Below are 21,607 nucleotides of genomic sequence, written 5' to 3' on the forward strand. Positions count from 1 at the left end.
AAGCCGGTGGTTCGGCATTTTGAGAATGGGGCAGGTAGGAATTCAGGTCCTTCTAAAGGTCTCCCCGTTTGTCAGAGACAAAATAAACGCATCCAAAATAGCAGAATCGCAGAATAGTTGCGGCTGGAAGGGACCTCTGGAGAACATCTGGTCTTTGGGGAAAGTTACGTTTTGTTTGTGGACAGAGTACACCTATTTCCATTTGTTTTAGAAACAACTACAGAAAGCAACCCTATTGGGAACAGAGGCATATATTCTCCATTTATCATCACTATGTTTCACCAACAAATATACCCACCTTCCCCCTGCATCTCAAGAAATGCCAGAAAAATTGTTCATAGGGAATGGCACAGAACGAAAAATCCATGCAAATACAAACAGGCACATAATAAACATGAGCAACATTTTACCTGTGACTTGTATAATTCTAATAAGCCCTGCCAAGCCCAACCCTTTAAATTATTGTGCAAATTATAACCATCATCTTTCGTTATACAATACAGCCTTACAGAATATAAAATTATGACTATGGTACTGATATGCTAATAAGCTTTCTGCACTGTTGGATGGTTTAGCTGCAGATAGACTAATGCTGGCAGCAGATGAATAATTGCTCTCCATGTACTAAACATAACAGAGCTGCACAGAACTTCAGCATTTGTCAGCTTTATTTGTTTAAATGAGAAAAACACTGACAGCAGTTATTGCTGTAATCCTTTTATTTATCTGACAAGAAAACTCTAGTTACTCTTAGCAGGTCTGATCCTCTGGTGAAACCAAAAGTTGAAATACTTGTGAACTAGTTCTGAGGTGCATGCTGCAATATTCAGGCAAGAAAAATAAAGCCGAAGGAAATTAATCCAGCTGTAATTACTACATTTTTATCACAGTAGCATCTACTAGCTCAGGCTCTCACTTTATGAGGCAGAGAGTTCCTGTTCTGCCACATTCATGGACTGAACAGAAGAGGCCAGCTACGCTTTGCTATCTCTTTTCTGCAACTCAGGAAATAAGGCAGGAGAAGATTAAATAACTTGGTCCCTGACCGACCAATCGACTGTGGCAGCGCAAAGCTGGGGACGCGCATCCGCCACGGCTGCAGCACACGCTGGCTGGCCTACCCTGCCTTTCTGCCCAGGCAGCAGCCAAGCCGCGCCAGCGGAGGCGTCGGTGCAAACTCTTCAAAGCCCACCAGGACCCCTTTCGTTCTCAGGCAGCCAGCACATGTCGCAGCCCGCGACTACTAAGATCCTTCCTCTCCTGCTGCTCCTCCTCTTCAAATTAACAGTGACTCCTATGCTTCTCTGATGTTTTTATTTCTGGCCTACAAAAACAAAATCATGCAAAATTGAACTCCCTGTTCACGACAATGACAAAACATGCCCACTGCCTACCAACAGCTGTCCTTCCTGTCCTTTCAGACGTACACAATGCAGTGCCGCAGGTAAAATCCATCAGACAGTGAGCCTTCGACTGCCATTGCCAAGTACTTCTTGCATATGCCTGGCTAAGAGCTTGCTGGCAGGAATTTATAGAGATGCTAAGACATCTCTTGTATTCAGCATTACATTTCCCCTTGTTTGGGTTTCTTGTTGCTATTTTTCACCACTTTTTCTATACGTCCTCTCAGGATTTTGATTAATTAACGACTAGTGGAAGGATGGAAAGGCCAGAGCCGTTTTACGGCAGTGTAACCTCCCTCCAGCGAGCACACCAGAAGCACAGCCTTTAACCAGAAGCACCATTCTTGGCACGAGTTCTAGCGCAGTTTTGCACAGATGGAGCCCACGCAGTACGCAGAACACACTGCATGCTTGGTAACAGACATGTTTATGCCCCAGATTTGACTCCAGAAATGAGGGCACTGCCAGTAGGCACATTAACTCTAAAAAAAACCCCAATACTCTCCTGTTTACTGAAGGCTAAGGAAGAGCTCCAAAACAATTCATGGATACGGATACATCATAGTGAGAGAATATCCACACCTGCCCTTCACCATCACACTGTATAAGCCTTTACTTATATTTTTGTGTCCTAGAGGACCATTGTGGTAGTTTTTGGGACATACAGACACACGGAACTGACTGGACCACGCTTATGTTTAGAGAACAACACTTTCAGAGTTGGCTCCATCCCTGGGCTACATTCAAACCCGCAACATTTATATTCCATGTCCCATTTGCTAAGCCTGTGCCTCCGTGCCTCAAACCTCAGTGTTACTGGTGTTATTTAAAAAAACCCACCTAATGCTACTTTATCTTTTTTTATTCTGTTATTAATCCAAGGCTTAGAAAACATAATTGCAGTATTCACAAGACAGATTTTCATTAACCATATGGAAGAAAAACATTTAGGGACGACATTTCTTCTATGTTGATTCAGCAATGCCTTCAGAAGTAAAGGTTATGCCTATTAAATTATTTTTGAAAAGGTAACTGTAAAAATTAAAATTCACCCAGATTAGCATTTACAAAGTCTTTAGTATGAAATTCCTTCAGAATGTGTCACTTCAAAAGAATGACAAACACCACTTCAGGAGATGTGACGACTTCTCAAATGGCATTTTTTCCTCTAAGAAGGAATTTCTTGTATTGATAGAGAGGATGTTATGCATACGCTGCTATGTCCAAGGCACAGAGTTGCCTAGCAATCTTGGAATTTAAGAAGATGAGGAAAGCAATAACAAAACAGAATTGTGAAATTACAAGACGATGCAGCACTAAATTGGTTTGCAATACTTATCAAGATGCTTCTAAATGAGAAAAGATCTAGGGTGCACTGGGAGCGTGATAAAATCTGTTGATAATTTTCAACTTTCTCCCTTCTCATTCTCTTCTCATAGATATACACTTCCACACAATGGATTTCTCCTACTTAACATTATTACCTCCCAAATACCTATCCCTGCTTGGGGGTGAAGGCACATTTCAACCAGCACAGTGGGGGTTTTTCAGGGTTCATCCTGCCAGGAAGATCATAAAAACACATTTCCATTTCTAGTTCCCACTACAAATTATGCCCTTGAAATACACAGGACTACTGTTCCCTCCAAAACTGTCCTTTCCTTTCAGAAAGCTCACCCTCTACGGTTAGCGTTTGATCAGGCGCTACGTCTGCACTTGGGGAAGCTGGAAGTGCGTACCCAGACTGTTACCGTCTCTGTGCAGTGCCTCCTACATCTGCAGTCATTTTAATTCCCTTTGCTTTCCCCACTCTCCTTTGCCTCTTCTGCCAGGATCTGCATTCCCCTTCTCTGCCTCTCAGCTCTGTCCTTTTCTGCCCCTCTTCCATCCACTCCTTTCCCTTTTGCTCCTCCCACCCCTGCAAAGCTGCCTACACAGTACGCCACCAGCACACGAGCCGGCCTTACCGACGTGCCACGCCAAGGAAAACACGTTGTGGCACAGCCCAGCGATAAGCTGAGGCCGAGGCACTGTGCCCTCCTACCGCGGCGTCCCGGCTGCGCTCGGCGCCGCCTGACGTTCGACTTAGAGCCCGTTCCCGCTCCTTCGGCTCGGCGCAAGCCTGCGACCGTCTGCTAAGCCACACGACTCTCATGTTCGTGTATCTCTGAGCGGGATCTCCTGTTCCCAGCTCTATTTTTCATGACAGCGACTGCATTAAGATGTATCTCCCAAAGGAGACGTTAGCCCTTACCTGTGGTCTCATCCATGCTTTCCTCAGACACGTGCTCATTTTGATGGACCCATTCACCATTGCACTTGAAGAAAATCTGCATAGCTGGCATAGCTTTACAGCGTAAGACAATGGGGTTGCTTTTTATAATGTAGGCATCATCTGGTTCCTCCATAAAATGAGGCAGTGTTCCAGGAGCAGATGGGATAGACTCTGGAAGGGCTTCACTGTTATCATTTCCTGAAAGGGAAGGAAAGGAAAATACAGATTTTTCACGTTGTTGCACCCTTTGGTATTTGATCAATTAAATTGGATGATACATTTTGGGTTTTATTAAAAACGAATTTTATTAGAGAAACACCCGTACGACTCAATAGCTGTCAAGATTGTGCTTTGCAAGGAATTTGACACACATGTACACACACGTACACACACAAAAATATCAAATAATTTAAGTGTAAGAACTGTCAAGAAAATTGACAGAAAAGCAGCATCAGGCTCCTCACAAAACTGCATCGTCGCTATTGCCAATTTTATAGATGGGGAACTGAGGCACAGGAAGATTAAACAAGTCAGGTCATACAGAAAGTCCGTAGAAGAAGTAGAAACTAAACCTTATTCTCTTGAGTGACAGTCCAATGCCTTAACTACCAAATCTTTCTTTCCTCCTTTCACTGAATTTAATTTCCTTTAGACAGTTGCTGCAGATTTAACAGGGATCAGAGTGTTAAGCACAGAGAAATATATTGATATGAACAGCATCATTGTAGCACTCCAACAGTGGAATAAGCAAACTGTGATTTCATACCCACTTAGAGGAAATTTTCAATATGCTTTTACACTGTTCCTATTTACTACAGCACCTTTAAGGTGATTTAAAAGTGGAAAAGTGGTTTCTGCAGGGCCAGAGGCTGCAGGATAGTGAGCTTTCCCAGGTTCTATCACAGGCACCAGGATCCAAGGACATTTGCTCAGCAATGTATAAGCCTAGGCGTCTTATTTTCTGAATCCCTGTGCCTAGACATGAACACAGAAGCACTGGAATACAAGCTTTTCCTTTACTACAACTCTTCTAATTGAGTCAAATCCTAGTTGTGGCTGTCAAACCCAAGAAATTCCCATTGATTTTTAGCAACGCTGGGATTTATTTCAGTAGTTTGTCAGTTTTGTGAGAAAATTCAGAGAACAGCAACAAAAATAAGTCAGAAGGGATCAGTCTACAAAGGAAGATTAGAAAGTACCGAATACATACAGCACAGCCAGATGATAACAGAGGAGGACGTAGTCTGTTTGCAGATGAAGGGAACACAGTATCAGAGAGAGGGGAATAGCTGAGGGCAATATATATGTGATTTAACCAAAAACAATGAAATTAAGTCAGATGAAAGGTCTAGTAGATTACAGAATAATGAGAACACACTTTGCCTTTATTTCTCTTAAAGCCAGGTCTCTCTCACAGCGGTCAGGATATCTGTGCGTGACACATACACCGTGCACGTGCTGTGGGATCACTATGATTTTCAGATTAGTTCAATGTTTTACACGACATTCACAGTGTACTTTACAAAATATTATCACAATTTTTAGCGTTTTACTACTGAACATTTACACCGATTTCCATCTCGTCAATCTTCAGTAATATTGCGTCCCCACAGGCTTTATTAAATCCCTGCTTTATAGGAAATAACAAAAATGTCATTGTAAGATTTTGGAGAGGCTTAGAAATCCCATGCTCCCATCTATGCTTTGAGTGCTTCACGAGGCAGCAACACGCTCGTGTTGAGGAAGAACAGACAATTTTATAAGGAACATTCTGCGAGAGAACTTAGAATGACCCACTGTTATTCCACTAAATTTGCTATTTATGGCAAGACACAAAGGATGAAATCCCAGCCCCACCGAAATTAAGGGCACAATTCCCACAAGCGGCATCTAGATTTAATGATATGGCTTGACGTTCTTGTTAAGAGTTACTGATGAGCACCCAAACCCAACACATTCTACACCTCTTATGGGGCTGCCATGCTTTTGTCCCGCTCCCATCACCAACAGATAAACTGAATGAAGCACAAAATACTTCATGCTGTTGCCAGCAGAGCAGTTTTGGGCTGTGGAAGTGGCTCGCTCCTAAAGCAAGCATTTAATGTAAAGAGGTGAGGCAAGGTGCATCTTTTCACTTCAATGTAACTGGCACTACCTTAAGTGCCCTTGAAAATCAAACTAACAAAGATCAGAGTACACAAAAGGAGGAAGGAATTTCTATCTCCTTTCCCCAACAGGCTCACAGACAGTTATTGCTATATTTTTGCATGCTGTACAAATGTAACTGCTTGAACTCACGGAGGTACGGCGTTTTACAATCCAGATGAAATCAGCATCTGGCAAGAATTTACTTCACTGAGTACAAGCAGTAAGCAAAGCAACCCATCTCCCCATGCTGCGCGAGGTTAGGCTGGAAGGCAACTGTGCCTCTAAGAAAATTCACAAAAGGTCTGCATTTCTTGCTTTTTGTTATGGAGATGTTACTTTTCTCCATACGGCTACCTGATCAGACAGGCACTGCGATGCCCCCATTTAATGTGGCGCAATATCTGGAAATTTTGCATCATAAATATTTAGTGTGATTTATGATACACGAGACTTACTTTACTGGTCCCTTTATCAAGCTTAAACAGAAGAGTCACAAAGCAGTATTTCAGATACATTAAAATGGGCATCAGATACGTTAAACTTAGGGCATCGAGGTGCTGGAGCGTGTCCAGAGAAGGGCAGCGGGGCTGGGGCAGGGTCTGGAGCACAAGTGTGCTGGGGGGCGGCTGAGGGGGCTGGGGGGGTTTAGCCTGGAGAAGAGGGGGCTGAGGGGAGCCCTTCTCGCTCTCTGCAGCTACCTGAAAGGGGGCTGTAGTGAGCTGGAGGTTGGTCTCTTCTCCCTAGTAACAAGCGACAGGACGAGAGGAAATGGCCTCAAGCTGCGCCAGGGGAAGTTTAGGTTGGATATTAAGAAAAACTTCTTCACCGAAAAGGTTGTCAGGCACTGGCACAGGCTGCCCAGGGAGGTGGGTTGAGTCTCCATCCCTGGAGGTATTTAAAAGAAGGGTAGATGTGGTACTTGAGGATACGGTTTAGTGGTGGACTTGGCAGTGACAGGTTAGTGGTTGGACTCAATGATCTAAAGGGTCTTTTCCAACCTTAACGATTCTATGATTCTATGAAAATAATTATCCTTCTGCATTTCAGTGTCGCGCTCTAACCCTAATGAAGATGGCGCTTCCTGCCATGCACACTAAAATGCTTGATGATTAGACAAGTTGCAGTGTCTGCAGCTCCACGGGACGGGGCCGGGTACCATCACACTCTGAGCAAGCGCTACTGTTCACTTAAGCACAGCAGCAAGAGGAAATCCATGAGTGACTTGAGAAGGCATGCTCACGTCCATTTTTAACAGTTGAATGTCTGCTGACGCCAAGAGTGCAGCTGGATTAACGAATGAGGTATTTTCTTCCTTCACTTTCAAAGGCCACCATTTTCTTTACTCCTACTTTTTTTTTTTTTCCCATCCATCCTGCATCTTCCACTAGCCAGGACTCCTCCTAGCCTTGGAGTCCTTCCAGCTTTTGCCTCAAAGCTGGATGTTCTTACCAATCCATATAAGTAAAGTTTGTCATGCTAAAGAAAGGATAGGCTCGTACAGAACCTCTCTCAGCGAGGGCTCTCAGAGTGCTTTACAGATCTTAAAACCACAGAATAAGCCAGAAGACTTTGCTTTAGCAGAAACACATCCTGTTTCACATGCCGCCTTCCCAAACATCTACAGAGCAAATAAACGTACTTAAGAACAATCAACATGAGGTCTGATCTCTGAAACATTTAAAGACCACGGTACACCAGCTAGCAGAAAAAAAATTTAGCAGCTGTACAAGCTGCCCACCATGAGGTACTCACGCATTCATTACAGCCACCGGAACCCGTGGCGCTCGGTGATCACCTCCGGTTTTCTGCAGTAACTAACACTGGTATTACCCACAGATCACCAGACTCCACGCCTGCATGCAGGCATGACAGAGCTGAAAAACTTACTTTTCTTGTTCTAGGAGGTCCTACTCTGATCCCGCTAGTTGGTATGCTGCACTAAACCCAAAGGAACTCCTCCCAGCACGCTGAAGTCCATTCAACCATACTGCAGCATCAATAAAACTAGAATTTGCTACATCCTTCTCCCTGTTTATTGCAACTGTTTGAGGGCAACTTCTGACACGCTGGCATTGCTCTGTACTATCACTTTTTCAAGTTGATGGGCCATTTCCTCAAGACCACAGCAACAACCGCTCTCTTGATTTCAAATTGCATCGTCTAGCTCGCTGCTCCACGAATCAGAGGTCATGTAACAGACTTGTACAAGCTTCAGGGGAGGGTAAAATTATGTGAACAAAGAGACTAAAGAAAGAAGCATTTGGCCCAAAACGTTACTTCGTGTTCAAGTTCTAAGCAATTTGGCTACCGCAATCAATAGCAAAGCAAGATTAGATGAATTATTATGAGGCATTTCAGCTCTCACTAAAAACAATCTAGAAGCACTTAGCTGAAGCAGGAAGATGTATTGAGCCAGCCAAGGCTGTACCACACAACCCGCCTCCCTCGCCGATCACCTGCACTGAACACAAGTCATTCTTTGGGAACTGTGTGTCTTGGAAGTATGCTATGGAACGCGTTTCGGAATATAAAATGGAGACAGTCTCCATGAGTATATGGATACACACACACGATTAAACACGTAAACAACAGGAGCTGTTCACAGACCGTAATCTCATCAGCGCTAATTAGAGAAACTGTAGGAAGGTAACGGCCAGGCTGATGTTCTGACATTCTCCAAACCAGTCGCTGCCCATCCGTAATCAGGTAGAACAAATCCCAGGGTCAAGTCCTATTATTTAGGAGGCTGTTCCTGATATTATACAAATGTACACGAATTTCAGGTTAATGAATACTTCAGCTGAGATAACTACAGCAGCTGCTGACCAAAGCAAAGCCTCTCCTAGAACGCACTTAACGCTTGGATTTTTTAACTCAATTCAACTTTCTTTTGCGCATCATCTTTTTTGTACTGTAACTTGTATTCAGATTCATCTGAAAGCCTACTGGAACTCTGTAAGGGTTTTGATTTCAAATTATTAAGGTTTTTCATTTATAACTGTCAGTTTTCAAGATTCAGGCCACTCATGGTTATAGAAAAATGGCTGTTTTAACACAACAGTGAATGACAGAAGACCAAACTATCAAACACAATTCTTGTGTTTTTCATTCCTGGAAAATTACCTTTCAGGAAGTGCTTTGTGTTTTATGTTCTGCACACCAGCCCAACAGGGACTTTAAATCTTTTTATGACAATAATAGAAACAAAAAATAAAGGAGAAAAGAAAGTTAGGAACGAACACTGAATTCTACAAAAAAAATATACTGCTGTTAGTCTTCAGGTCACATTAGAATCTTGATAGCAGCAGACATGAATCCTTCAGTATTTCAAAACTGATTAGGAGATCATTTAGATGTTAAAGCGAGATTTTAATGAAAAATTATGAGTTCTAAACTTTTTTGGTCCCAAATTAAGAATTATTTCAAATAAGTCAGTGGCATTACTTTCTATATTTTAAAAAAAAACCAAACCACAAACCAAGTTAGAAAGGTCCCAAACAGGCCAAGTAACTTGCTAGGAATAAACACGAATAATCCTTTTGTAACAATCATCCTCATAAGACAACTGCATCCTCTAATGCTACCCCCATCATGGAAGATTCCACTGTTGTCACCACCACCTTCAGAGTGCAAAACCCGGGATAAATGGAAGTACTTTCTATTCCTTTGTCTCTCCATCTCCTCCTCCACACCCTGCAGAGTTCCCTGATGGCTGGGAGCAGAGGCACGAAGGGTCTCAGGAGCTTCTGGACAGACGCCCTGTCAAAGTTTGGTGGTACAAGAAAAACAAAGCTCTAGACAAAGTAACAAACGTGATGATTTTCCTGCCTGAGTTTCCTCCCCCTCTAATGAAGCATGCCTGAGACCAAGGACCCCCGCTTTCCCTTTCCGCCTGTGGGATTCTGGTTTTTTGGTTTAGTTTTTTTTCGATTTATGTAACTGCCCTGAAGACCATCTCCTTCCTTTACTAGCTGTGCCTCAGGGAGACGAGTGCCCTTCTGACACAAAAGCATTCCCTCCAACTCCCTTGTCTTGCTCAGAAGTTCCTCCCCCTTTGCTTCCTTTTTCCAAGTCCCCTGTATTTATAAATCTTGGCATTAGCGTTTAGTTTCTTTATGAGGCTTTTGGATATTTTCTGCACTCCCCTTGCTCCTTTGCAGGCAATTCAGGAAAAAAAAAGCAGCCTCTTCCCAGAAGTAAACATCCCAACCACTCTTTTTGGACAGGCCTGTTCACGAGTTGAAAGACAGATGGTGATGACCAGAACTCTAGACACTTTCTTCCCTTTCCAGGTACCTGGTGCTGCTGATTCCTGTTAAACTTTGAACCACCTGCAGTCACTGTTTTCCACAAAACTAAATAATGCCAACTGTCTTCCACGTGCACGCTCCTTTTTACAGGAAAGTCAGATAATGAAAAAATTCATATTACAGATACATAACCTCCTCATGCATGGAATCCTTTTCATAATGAAATTTGAGTCATTATTCATCAGAAACGCAACTTTGAGTCGCCCGTGTTCTTTTAATCCGATGACGCTGTCCCATATGCAACAACGGGGGATTTTTGGAAGTCACTCGGATATTGATGCAAATATGAGATTTTGTTGCCCACATGAAATCCTTTAATGCCTGTGTTATTTCCTCTACTACATGGATTTACTTGAGCCTGTAGGGACATGGTATTTAGCGAAGATTGACAATACAGGAAGTGAGAACGGTCAGTAATCAAACATGCATGCTGATGAGTTTCACTGCGTATTTTTTCTTTAAAATCTATATATTGAACGGGAATCCAATTATTACTTATTCAGCACTCCTGCTAAATAATACAGAACTGCTTAATTGGCATGACCGCCACAGAGCACCTACTGTACAGCCATTGTCATTTGCCTGCCGAATCCGTACCAATGTACGATACAGATTTGTGGGCGAAGTGGCACTAACCGATGTTCTGTTCCAGACCCGGCAAGCTCAGCGCCAGCGTTTCCTCAGCGTTTCCTGCTTTTTTCTAATTCAGTATATTCCCTACAGATACAATCTGTAAACTTAGAGAAATGCTTTACCTTTTTTTAAATGTTTTTAACTGAATTCCTGGTTTCTTCTGGCCACTGTGTAGCACGATGCCAGATCTAGTTTTATTCGTGACTGTGTCAGCATGCACCTCCAGCACCCGTGGCAACGCACAGATTTCTGTATATATTATCCATGTGCTATGACCACTACTGTGCCAATACTACACCTGTTGTACACATGACACGCTGCTTTCAGTACAAGCCATTTTGTCTGTGCAGCCCGACACATAATTGCACACAAATGGAAAACCACCACGCAAGCTGTTGGTCCTCCTCTTCTGTTTGTGAGTGCATGTGAATGATGCAAAACTATGACACGCAGTGAGGAAATTCCTGAAGACTGTTAACTACGTACGACAAAAACTAGAAAGCTTTCTTCCTCCTGCTCCTCAATATTTAAGATGCTCACAGCGAACGTGGCAGTGGTATACTCAAGCGTCATCCCTGGTTACCAGCAGGGCGAGGTCCTGGCAAGGCCCTTGGCCACGAGCTATATGGTAACGTTTTCAAAACTTCCACTTCAAAGTAATTTCTGTTACCGAAGAAACCACAAAAGACTTCATCCTTGATGCCCTTAAACATTTGTAGCAACATGTCAGCCGCTGGTGACTCTCAACATCGATGCCAAAAATAGCCCCCATTCGCTCCTAGCCCTGTTGGGAGCGAGAAGCTGGGGCTGGGAACGAAGAATCCACACTGGCGGCAGTTACCAGTTAGCAGCTTCCTCCGAGCAAAACAAAAGAAGGACGAGATATGGTATGAACATGGTACAGCAAAGCAAAGAGCAGGGAAAGCGGTACTGCTTATGTGCAGAGGCGTGCGATGAGCAGTGTTACCTACCATCAGATTTCACATGACAATGATTTGCTTAAATAATGAACATTTAGTTCACTAAATGCATATATTAAAAGCAGCCCGGGAGGAATGTTTTCCGACAGAAAACATCCTTATACACCTGTAAGTACACGAAGCATTCAGAGGTAAGGACTACAATGTGGGCAAGCCTTTTCTCATTACAAATTTTCCCACAATGACTGTAAAATCTCTACATAAGGTTTAATGGATTAATAAAATCTGGATTTAATTTAATCAATAATTTATTTGGGGGAATCTCTGGCATTATATTTTACAGTTGGTATGGTCTGATTAAGCGTAGCAGTGTTTGCTTGCATTTGTGTTACGATGAATTAAGCCTACTTTATTCTGGTAAATGAACTATGTTGTAGGAAACTGGACAAGATCAGAAGGAAAAATCACTGCATGTGAAAGGCGTGGAATTAAGAACCCTTCTTAATGTGACTTCTGTGCCTAACCAAAGGTTATAAGATAGCTGAAACACCTTCAGGCATAAGGAACAGGTAATTGCTACTGAAGCATGTACATATATCGTAAATACATATATATATTAAGGGTCATTTTTCTTTCTCCCCTGAGATGTTTGTTCACTTCTCATTTCAGTAGGGCCTGAAATTATAATTACATTGCCAAGACAATATCCCACGAGTATAAGATAATAATAAAATATCAAAGTAGAAAACCATAAAGATGTCACTGATGTTTGAACTGAAATGACTTTCTGATACGAAAACAAAACAAAACAATGTCAGTGCAAGTCCGTAGAGACAATGATACAACAGTAATGCAAAATGTCAGTGCCAATACAAGTCTATACTTACTATTTCCTCTACAGGAAACAGCACAATGCCAGCGGAAAGCAAGGCGATTTCTGTAAAAGCATCTTTCTCCTATCTATCCCTCTCTAATTTGCACATAGGCACAGGCTGTGGCCGAGCAGGCAAAGCAAAAACTTCCAGAGGACTACCTAAGAAGTCAGACAAATTTCTCACCCTAACTTTTCAGTATAAGGAATGCTCTCAAGGCAACTTCCCGTTGCACTGTAGTGAGCCCTGGTGGGCAGCTGTCAAAGAATGATGCTTAATGAATCCAACACAAAAATAATTACCAGTTATACTCCATGTTATATGTCACTGGTCTCCATCTGGGCATTGAGCCAAGTGGTGTCCCTCAGGGGTCCGTACTGTGACCAGTGCTGTTTAGCATTTTCAATGACATAGCGGGATCATGTCCCCCCTCAGCACATTTGCGGATGACACCAAGCCAAGCGGGGCAGATGACGCACCAGAAGGAGAGATTGCCATCCAGAGAGACCTGGACGCGCTGGAGAGTTGGGCCTGGGAGAGCCTCATGAGGTTCAACAAGGCCAAGTGCAAGGTCCTGCCCCTGGGTCGGGGCCACCCCTGGTATCAGCACAGGCTGGGGGACAGGGAACAGTCCTGCGGAGAAGGACCTGGGGGTGCTGGGGGGTGAAAAGCTGGACACGAGCCAGCCATGTGCGCTCGCAGCCCAGAGACTCAGCCATGCCCGGGGCTGCATCCCCAGCAGCGCGGGCAGCCGGGCGAGGGAGGGGGTCCTGCCCCTCTGCCCCGCTCTGTGAGACCCCCCTGCAGCGCCGCCTCCAGCTCGGGGCTCCTCAGCACGGGACAGACACGGGGCTGTTGGAGCAGGGCCAGAGGGGGCACAGAAATGCTCCGGGGGCTGGAGCCCCTCTGCTGCGAGGCCGGGCTGGGAGAGCTGGGGTTGTGCAGCCTGGGGGAGAGAAGCTGCGGGGAGACCTTATTGTGGCCTCCCAGTGCTTAAAGGGGGGCTGTGGGAAGGACGGGGGCGACCTCTTTAGCAAGGCCTGCCGTGACAGGACAAGGGGTGATGGTTTTAAACTAAAGGAGAGGAGATTTAGACTGGATAGAAGGAAACAATTTCTTACTATGAGTGTGGTGAAACATTGGAATGGGTTGGCCAGAGAGGTTGTCGATGCCCCATCCCTGGAAACATTCAAGCCTGGATGGGGCTCTGAGCAACCTGATCGAGTTGAAGGTGTCCCTGCTCATGGCAGGGGGTTGGCCTACATGGCCTCTAGAGCTCCCTTCTGACCCAAAGAAGTCTGTGATTCTATACCTGAGACAGACACTAACTAAGAGTATTCTGGGCTTGCTGTGACCCCAAAGCAGAGACAACTGTAAAATTGTCAAGCAGATGAACTTGCTTTTGAATAACAAATACCTTTGAAGGTAGCAGACATCAAAATAACAGTTCTCTCTAGTTTTGTGTATTCTAACTGTAGTTTTCAGGGTTGTGAAACACAAATAAGATAACCTAAAAATCAAAGAAATTCAAACCCAGAATCATCTGCCACGAACAGTTTTGCTTTACTGAAAAATAATGGCTAATATGACACTGAAGATTCTAAGCTGGTAAAATCATATTACAGTTAAATAGCTTCCACTCAATTTCAAGAATGGACTGAACCTCATAACACAACTCATGGCTTAAGCATTAAGTACCTACCCAAAAGACTTGTGAGGAAAAAACTCTCTTTTTGATTATGTATTTATACCCAGGAGTACGGAAAACTAATAACACAAAAGTTACTGTTTCAGAGCATTCTGCAAAGCAGACAGAATTTTAAATGCTTTTGCAACCCAATAATACAGCTTTTTTTTTTTTTTTTTTAATTGGATATTCATCCACCCTACAAGGACGGAGCATTTCTCCTGCTTTTAAGTTACACATCTGAGGTAGTTGCCACTTACGTTTTTAAGATACTCTTTTTAAAAACTGACATCTCGTAGGATGCCATCTTGTGGAGAAGTTGAAGTAAAAGCTACAATGAATCACAGAATCCCAGACTGGAGGGGGTTGGAAGGGCCCTCTGAGCTCACCCCGTCCCACCCCCAGCTGGAGCAGGCACCCCCAGAGCAGGGGCACAGGGCCGCGTCCAGGCGGGGGGTGAATGTCTCCAGGGAAGGGACCCCACAGCCTCTCTGGGCAGCCTGTGCCCCTGCTCTGGCACCCGCACAGGGAAGGGGTTTGTCCTCATGTTCAGGTGGAACTTCCCATGTTCCAGCTTGTGCCCGTGGCCCCTTGGCCTGGCGTTGGGCACCACTGGAAAGAGCCCGGCCCCATCCTCCTGACACCCACCCTTCAGATATTTATAGGTATTTATGAAAACCCCCCGCAGTCTTCTCTTCTCCAGGCTGAACAAACCCAGGTGTCTCAGCCTTTCCTTGTAAGAGAGATGCTCCAGTCCCTGACCATCTTGGCAGCTCTCTGCTGGACTCTCTCCAGCAGTTCCCTGTCCTTCTGGAACTGGGGGGCCCAGAACTGGACGCAGCACCCCAGATGTGGCCTCAGTGGGGCAGAGCAGAGGGGGAGGATAACCTCCCTCACCCTGCTGGCCACACTCCTTTGAATGCAGCCCACAACACCGCTGGCCCCCTTGGCCCCAAGGGCCCGGTGCTGGCTCAGGGTCACCTCGCTGCCCCCCAGCACCCCCAGGGCCTTCCCAGCAGAGCTGCTCTCCAGCAGGTCACCCCCAGCCTGTGTTGGTGCGGGGGGTTGTCCCTCCCCAGGGGCAGGACCTTGCACTTGCTCTTGTTGAGTTCCCTGAGGTTCCCCTGAGCCCAGCTCTCCAGCCTGTCCAGGTCACGCTGGATGGCAGCACAGCCTTCTGGTGCATCAGCCGCTCCTCCCAGCTTGGTGTCATCAGCAGATTTGCTGAGGTTACACACTCTATCCCATCATCCAGGTCGCTGGTGAATATGTTGAACAGGACTGGAACCAGCCCAGACCCCTGGGGAACACCACTAGTGACAGGCTCCATCCAGACTCTGCTCCATTGATCACGACCCTCTGAGTTCTGCTGTTGAGCCAGTTGTCTGTCCCCCTCACTGTCCCCTCCTCCAACCCCACTTCCTTAGCCTGCCTGTGAGGATGCTCTGGGAGACAGTGTCCAATGCCTCACTGAAGTCAAGACAGACAACACCCACTGCTCTCCCGTCGTCCACCCAGCCAGTCACACCATCACAGAAGGCTGTCAGGTTGGTCAAGCATGATTGTCCCTTGGTGAATCCACGTTGCCTGTTTCTGATAACCTTGTCAGGTGAGGCTGACTGACATGTAGTTCCCCAGGTCCTCCTCCTTGCCCTTGTTGAAGATTGGAGTGACATTTGTTGTCCTCCAGTCCTCGGGCACCTCTCCTATCCTCCACAACCTTTCAAAGATGATGGAGAGCAGCTCAGCAAGAACATCCACCAGCTTCCCCCAGCACTTGTGGGTGCATCCCACTGGGGCCCATGGATTTGTGAGGATCCAGTGTGCATAGGTGATCTCTGACCCAACTCTTCTCAACCGACGGTAAGTCTTCCTTTCTCCTGATTGTGTGTCACTCCTCTGGGGGCTGGGATGCCCGAGGGCGGCCTCAGCAGTAAAGATCGAGGCTAAGAAGGCGTTCAGTAACTCCGCCTTCTCTGCACCGTCACCAGGGCACCTTCCTCGTTCAGCAGTCAGCCCACTGTATCCCCAGTCTTTCTTTTACTGCTGATGTATTTGAAGAAGCCCTTCTTATTATCTTTGACATGCGTTGCCAGATTTAATTCCAAGTGGGCCTTCTCTGCATACCCTGACAACGTTCCTATATTCCTCCCATGTGGCCAGTCCCTTTTTCCACATACCTTCCTCTTCTATTTGAGTTTCTCTAGAAGCTCTTTGCTCATCCAACTCCTTCTAACCCCTCTTGCTGTGCTGATGACATCTGCTACGCTTATAGGGTCTAAGACCTATCATCCTTGAAAAGCTTGCCTGTGAAAGCAACAACCCACGTGTAGCTAGGTCAGGCACTTAAAAGGTGGTCCTCTGAACAAAAGGGAGCACTGGTGGGAAATCAAGGATTGCTTAAAAACACACAATACAACTATGATCATTCCTGTATTTCACATCTTAGCAGACAAGGTCTCCTAAATTTTCAGCACATGTTGAAAGTCACAAGTGCTGTATAAACATCTCAGGAAGCCAACTTTTGATATCAGTATATGAGTTTCACCAGACCCTCTTGCTTCCTATGGATATAAAGTATAAACTTCCAGCAGCTGTACCATAATCCTTCTCATCAAATATTTGGGCGACAGGTGGAAAATTGTTCTGCCAGCTGAGGAAGACAAAATCCATTCCTCCTGGCAATTTTCTGCAATGAAAACTCCAAAAAATGAATGTGCAATAAGTTGTGGAAATAAATCTAAAATATTATCACACAAAAGCAGTGCGCTCAGAATCTTTAGCTGCAAACTAACCCTGCTTATCTGAATTTTAAAGAATCTCATTTCTTCTTCTGTGTGCATAGGACTAGATATTAAGCTGGATGGTTCTACTTGAAACTATTAGTTATACACCTGATTTTTTCCACTTTGCTTTGCTTTGCAATGCACTGTGGCTTCTTTGATCATTACTTTTTTTTGCACGCATCAAGGAAGTCTGACAACAAATCTGGGAAGCTCATATTATCAATTTCATTTTACGGAAGGGTAGGCCGTCAGTCTGAAAATGGACTATGTGAATAAGAGCGAGGCACGAAACTAGGAACCAAATGCCACGAAGGCTGAGTTCCAGTACTTAGTAAAACCACGCTTAACTGCATACACTAGTCCTCCGTTACTTAGGAGGCTTTGGATGACATTGTCTCCAGCTTATTAGCAGGAAAGGAGAGTGAAAGTCAATATATAGTCATGGAAATAAGTTGTCTTAACAGGATTCAAAATCAAGACAACTGTGAAGTATAATATACATTTAAACCCCTCTTCGTCTATTCACTTTAACAGTCCTTTCCTGCATAACTTTATGGCTACGAAGCCGTAAAAGGTTAAAGGCTTTTTCAACAGTGCTAAACAGACATGTAGGAGAAAGGCCCAGTGCACAGGCTACCCACAGATTCACAAGTGGTGAGTGGAACTCTCTGGAGAATGACAGAATGACCTGCCACAGTTGTAAGCAACTGACTGAGCCTACTTTAATAATTCACTGCTCCTTGGCCAAAACCCCACGACAGCTAGCCATGTGCGCACTACTTGTCCGTTAAACGGCAAGTCAGCCCGTTGGTCTGAACCACCTATTCTCGCTGACAAGGAGAACACATGGGGTCCCTTAACTGTAACTGAGCAGAAAAGCTCTACGTCCCTAAAACATTCTGATTTCTTGTATTTCTCTGAACAAACCCTTTTTTCCCCCCACTTTTCACCAAACAGCAGCTACAACATTATCATCCGAATGATATCAGATGTCAGAATCCATCTGAGAAAGACCCTGTGATGTCAACAAAATTCTTTAAGAATATAAAGTACTATTTTTTCCATGGAAAGGAGCTTTACACTAATATGAGTAAGGCCATTTTCTCAATCCTCATTTATTCCATCTTCCCTTTTAATATCTTATGAGCTTTAACTAGGGCCGGCATATTTCCTTGAAACTCATCGTTTCATCTCTGCGCACACGGCAGAAAGCACAATTTAGTTATATTTATTTATATAAAATGGAATAAAGTTTAAAAGCATCGCACCTTTATCCACAAGTTCTGGCCTTAATTCTTCTCTGACTCTCTATCAAGCAACCCAAGTAAAAAGTACTTCTGCAGCTCTTCACAGTGCTACACCTTCAGACGTTTGAGCGACTAAGACAAAACTGATACCAGTTCTACAGCTGATCATGTCACCTACACAGATCAAGAATGAAAGCAGCCAGCCATCACCATCTCCACCCGTTCTTAACCCCGACCGGACGCCACAAGCTCACTTCATCCTGCCAGGTCCCACTGGGATTAGTGAGCAGCGTCAGCAGAGCAACCAAGGGAAGAGTGGTACGTGGAGACCAGCTCCCGTTCACAGAGTTTGAGAGGGTTCTTTTTACAAAAAGCAAAAAATGGAAAAGAAAAAAAGCCCTAGAATTTAATTATTGGGCTGACATCGTTGTGCCCCCTCGTCAGCCATTTCACGAGAAACTTACAGTTCAATGAAACTCATAAAAGTAACTTTCCATAAACCAAATTGTTAGTGGGTTGCAGGAGGTCAGGACATTTATTTTCACCAATGAGGATTAATACGTTCATAAAGCATTAGTGGTCTTTTCTATGCCAACAGAGATGAATGCGTTACCCTATTGTAATCCCTTACGTATTCTAAATCTATCTATATCTAAGTTATACATATTTATAAAAATGATATATTGCATTTATTAAATATTAAGTGGATTACAAACTTGAAGAATCTTTCATACGCTCATACATTTATTTAACATCTAGTTTTTTTCTTTAAGCAGTATGAAAGGAATATAAATCTTTCAAGGCAAAAAGATTCTCCAGCATTCTAAATAGATGAGTCTGTAACACAAAGTCTTAAAGCATGCAATGTGCAGAGAGTATCAAACTAGAAGAAAAAAATTACTTTAAAAAGGCTGTGAGAAAATATGGGGTAATACCAGACTGGTACATGTAAAGAGAATGAAACGCATGCGGACAACCATTGTATATTTAGCTCACAAACGGGACTAAAAGGACCAAGGCCTCAACAGATTATTGAACGACCTCAAAACAACCCTAAAATTCTCATTATGTATCAGATACCTGCTATCACATGCCACCTACACAGGGTTGGTCTAAATGGCAACAGCATTAGTTATCCAAATTTTAACAAGGGTTTCCTGGAAATATGTCATATTTGTCAGGTGGTTGTGGGGGTGGGGGGAAGCTCTACCATCTCACCATGCAGGCACGTATTTCCAGATGGTGTAATAAGACCACCAGCTGTGTCACCTTTGGGGTTGATCACCTCCGGGATCAACAAATTGCCTTGAAGATTCAAGGCTTTGTTGTTGCCTAGGATACCTGGCCTGTTTAAGGTGACAAGAAAGGAACTCTGAATAAATTAACCAGTATCATTTCGCTAGCTGATGTTCCATGTGCCTCGAAGGGCTGCCAGCTATAATGGTTGCCATTAAAAAGTCAAATATTTGCTTATAGTTTCCACACTACGGAACAGGTCTTGCAGGCAGCTGGAGAAAGCCACTACGACAATTTAGCACAGAAGCACAAGATAAAGCAGGAGATATAAAAGTGAGGGGAGGCTTCTCCGGAGTGCCCTGCTTGGATTTTCTGTATATTTACATGATATCTCACATTTACATTAAAAGCTATACATGTATTTCTTTAGACCGGTCTTCGGCACACAAAGGCAAATAAAATGGCTTGCTAAAGTCTAAGTTTAATGGGTTCTTTAACCAAAGGACATTTTTAGAACTTTTAAATTAAATTTTCACTTTACATACAAAAAAGGTAGCTTTGAACATCAAGTGCCTATGACCCAGAAAGGGAATTAATTGAAACCAAACAAGGACAAGGCTAAAATGCTCATTTTGATCCTCAACAATGAAGGAAAAAAGGTGGATTTTTTCCATCTGTGAGAATATTAGCAAAAAACCCAACTATTATTTTACTAATGATACTAAGAGTGCAGCAAATAAAATACATAACTGCTTGGCTTCCTTTCAAGGATAACAAATAATTCACCAACAGAAAGTGATTTATGTTAGGATAAAGTTAATGTGCCTATTAACGTAAAAGTCAAGGGGAAATTATCATAATGTAACTAACTTGTTTTTAAATATCACCGACTCGTTTTTATGAGGACCCAGCAATTTGCAGAATATATTTGAGCCCAAATCTAACCAGATACACACTAACAGCTTTAATGTGCTGCCCTCCTTCCAAAAACTGAAATCAGCTTTGAAATGAGGATGGGATTCTTTGGCCGCTAGTACTGCTCGGAAGATGCTCCACCTCGATTGCTCTCCCTTGATTGGCAAGACTGTAATTACCCTGTGGATGAGCTGCACTGTGCTATACCAAAGAGAGGAACTTCCAGGGGAAAAACTAACCTGAAGCAAACTAAGAACTCCGATTTGTCTGTAAATCATGGGTGTAAACTAGGATTTCTCCCAAGTACAATTACCGAGTTAACGTATCTGCTTATCAAACCCTGGGCCAAAGCACAGTACCTGCTGATGCGAGTACTTCCAGCTCAGCAACAAAGCAATAATAAATATAATGAGTTCATACCCTGTTCATAGTTGCACCTGTGCTACAATGTTTATTCTTAGCTACAGCAGCATTTCATTTACTGAGTGAGCCACCGAGCCCTTTCCTCCAACTTAATTCACAAATCAATTGTCATTATTAAGGCTAAAGGCATGATGGAGGAGATGCTTACTGCAGAGCTATTCACATTCTGCTTCAAACCGGACTACAGACACGGGTTTTTTTTGTTTGCAAGCAAGTAATAAAGCTGCTGTACAACTGCTGATAATGTATTAAAAAAGAGGGAGCAAAAATAACCCACACATATGCCAAACTGCTCTTCTCTTAAAACCACTGCAGCATCAAAGCTGTTCTGCAGATAAATGTCAGTTTAATTTCTTTTGTAAATGTTGGAGGGGGAAAAACCCCCACCTTTCTTCCTCCACCACCGAATGGTAACGCATACAATTCTTGACAACAGATGTTGCATAACTAAGCACGTCACGGTTTTTCTTGGCAGCCAGCACAGGAAGGATAGGCACTACTTGTTTAGCGCTTCGGTTATAGTCTCAGCAGAAATTCTTGCCAGCCCATCCATTTAAACTCCTCAAATCCCTGCATCCCAGTAAGAAAGGTATCAATGAACTGATATGCTCAAATACTGAGGGCACATGACTGCATCGGAGCCAGAACAGAGAGTAGCGTTCAACGCCTTTGAAATGGAAAACCAGAAAGATCAGGAAATCCTTGTTTTTCCAAAGACTGATCTTTGCATGAATAAAGTGGGATTTGTCTTC

General features: G+C 43.8%; 1 protein-coding gene across 3 annotated transcripts in view; it reads right to left on the reverse strand.

Annotated features, from left to right (window-relative positions):
• The window catches only part of UNC5D (unc-5 netrin receptor D), a 179,881-nt gene that overhangs the window by 81,017 nt on the left and 77,257 nt on the right, over nt 1-21,607 (reverse strand). For all 3 annotated transcript variants that reach the window (XM_075074515.1, XM_075074514.1, XM_075074513.1), the window contains exon 2: nt 3,658-3,876. In XM_075074515.1, the coding sequence (XP_074930616.1) occupies nt 3,658-3,811 (154 nt within the window). In that variant the 5' untranslated portion in view covers nt 3,812-3,876. The remainder of the gene's footprint in view (nt 1-3,657; nt 3,877-21,607) is intronic.

This window comes from Phalacrocorax aristotelis, chromosome 24, assembly GCF_949628215.1.
Source record: "Phalacrocorax aristotelis chromosome 24, bGulAri2.1, whole genome shotgun sequence".
NCBI lineage: Eukaryota > Metazoa > Chordata > Aves > Suliformes > Phalacrocoracidae > Phalacrocorax > Phalacrocorax aristotelis.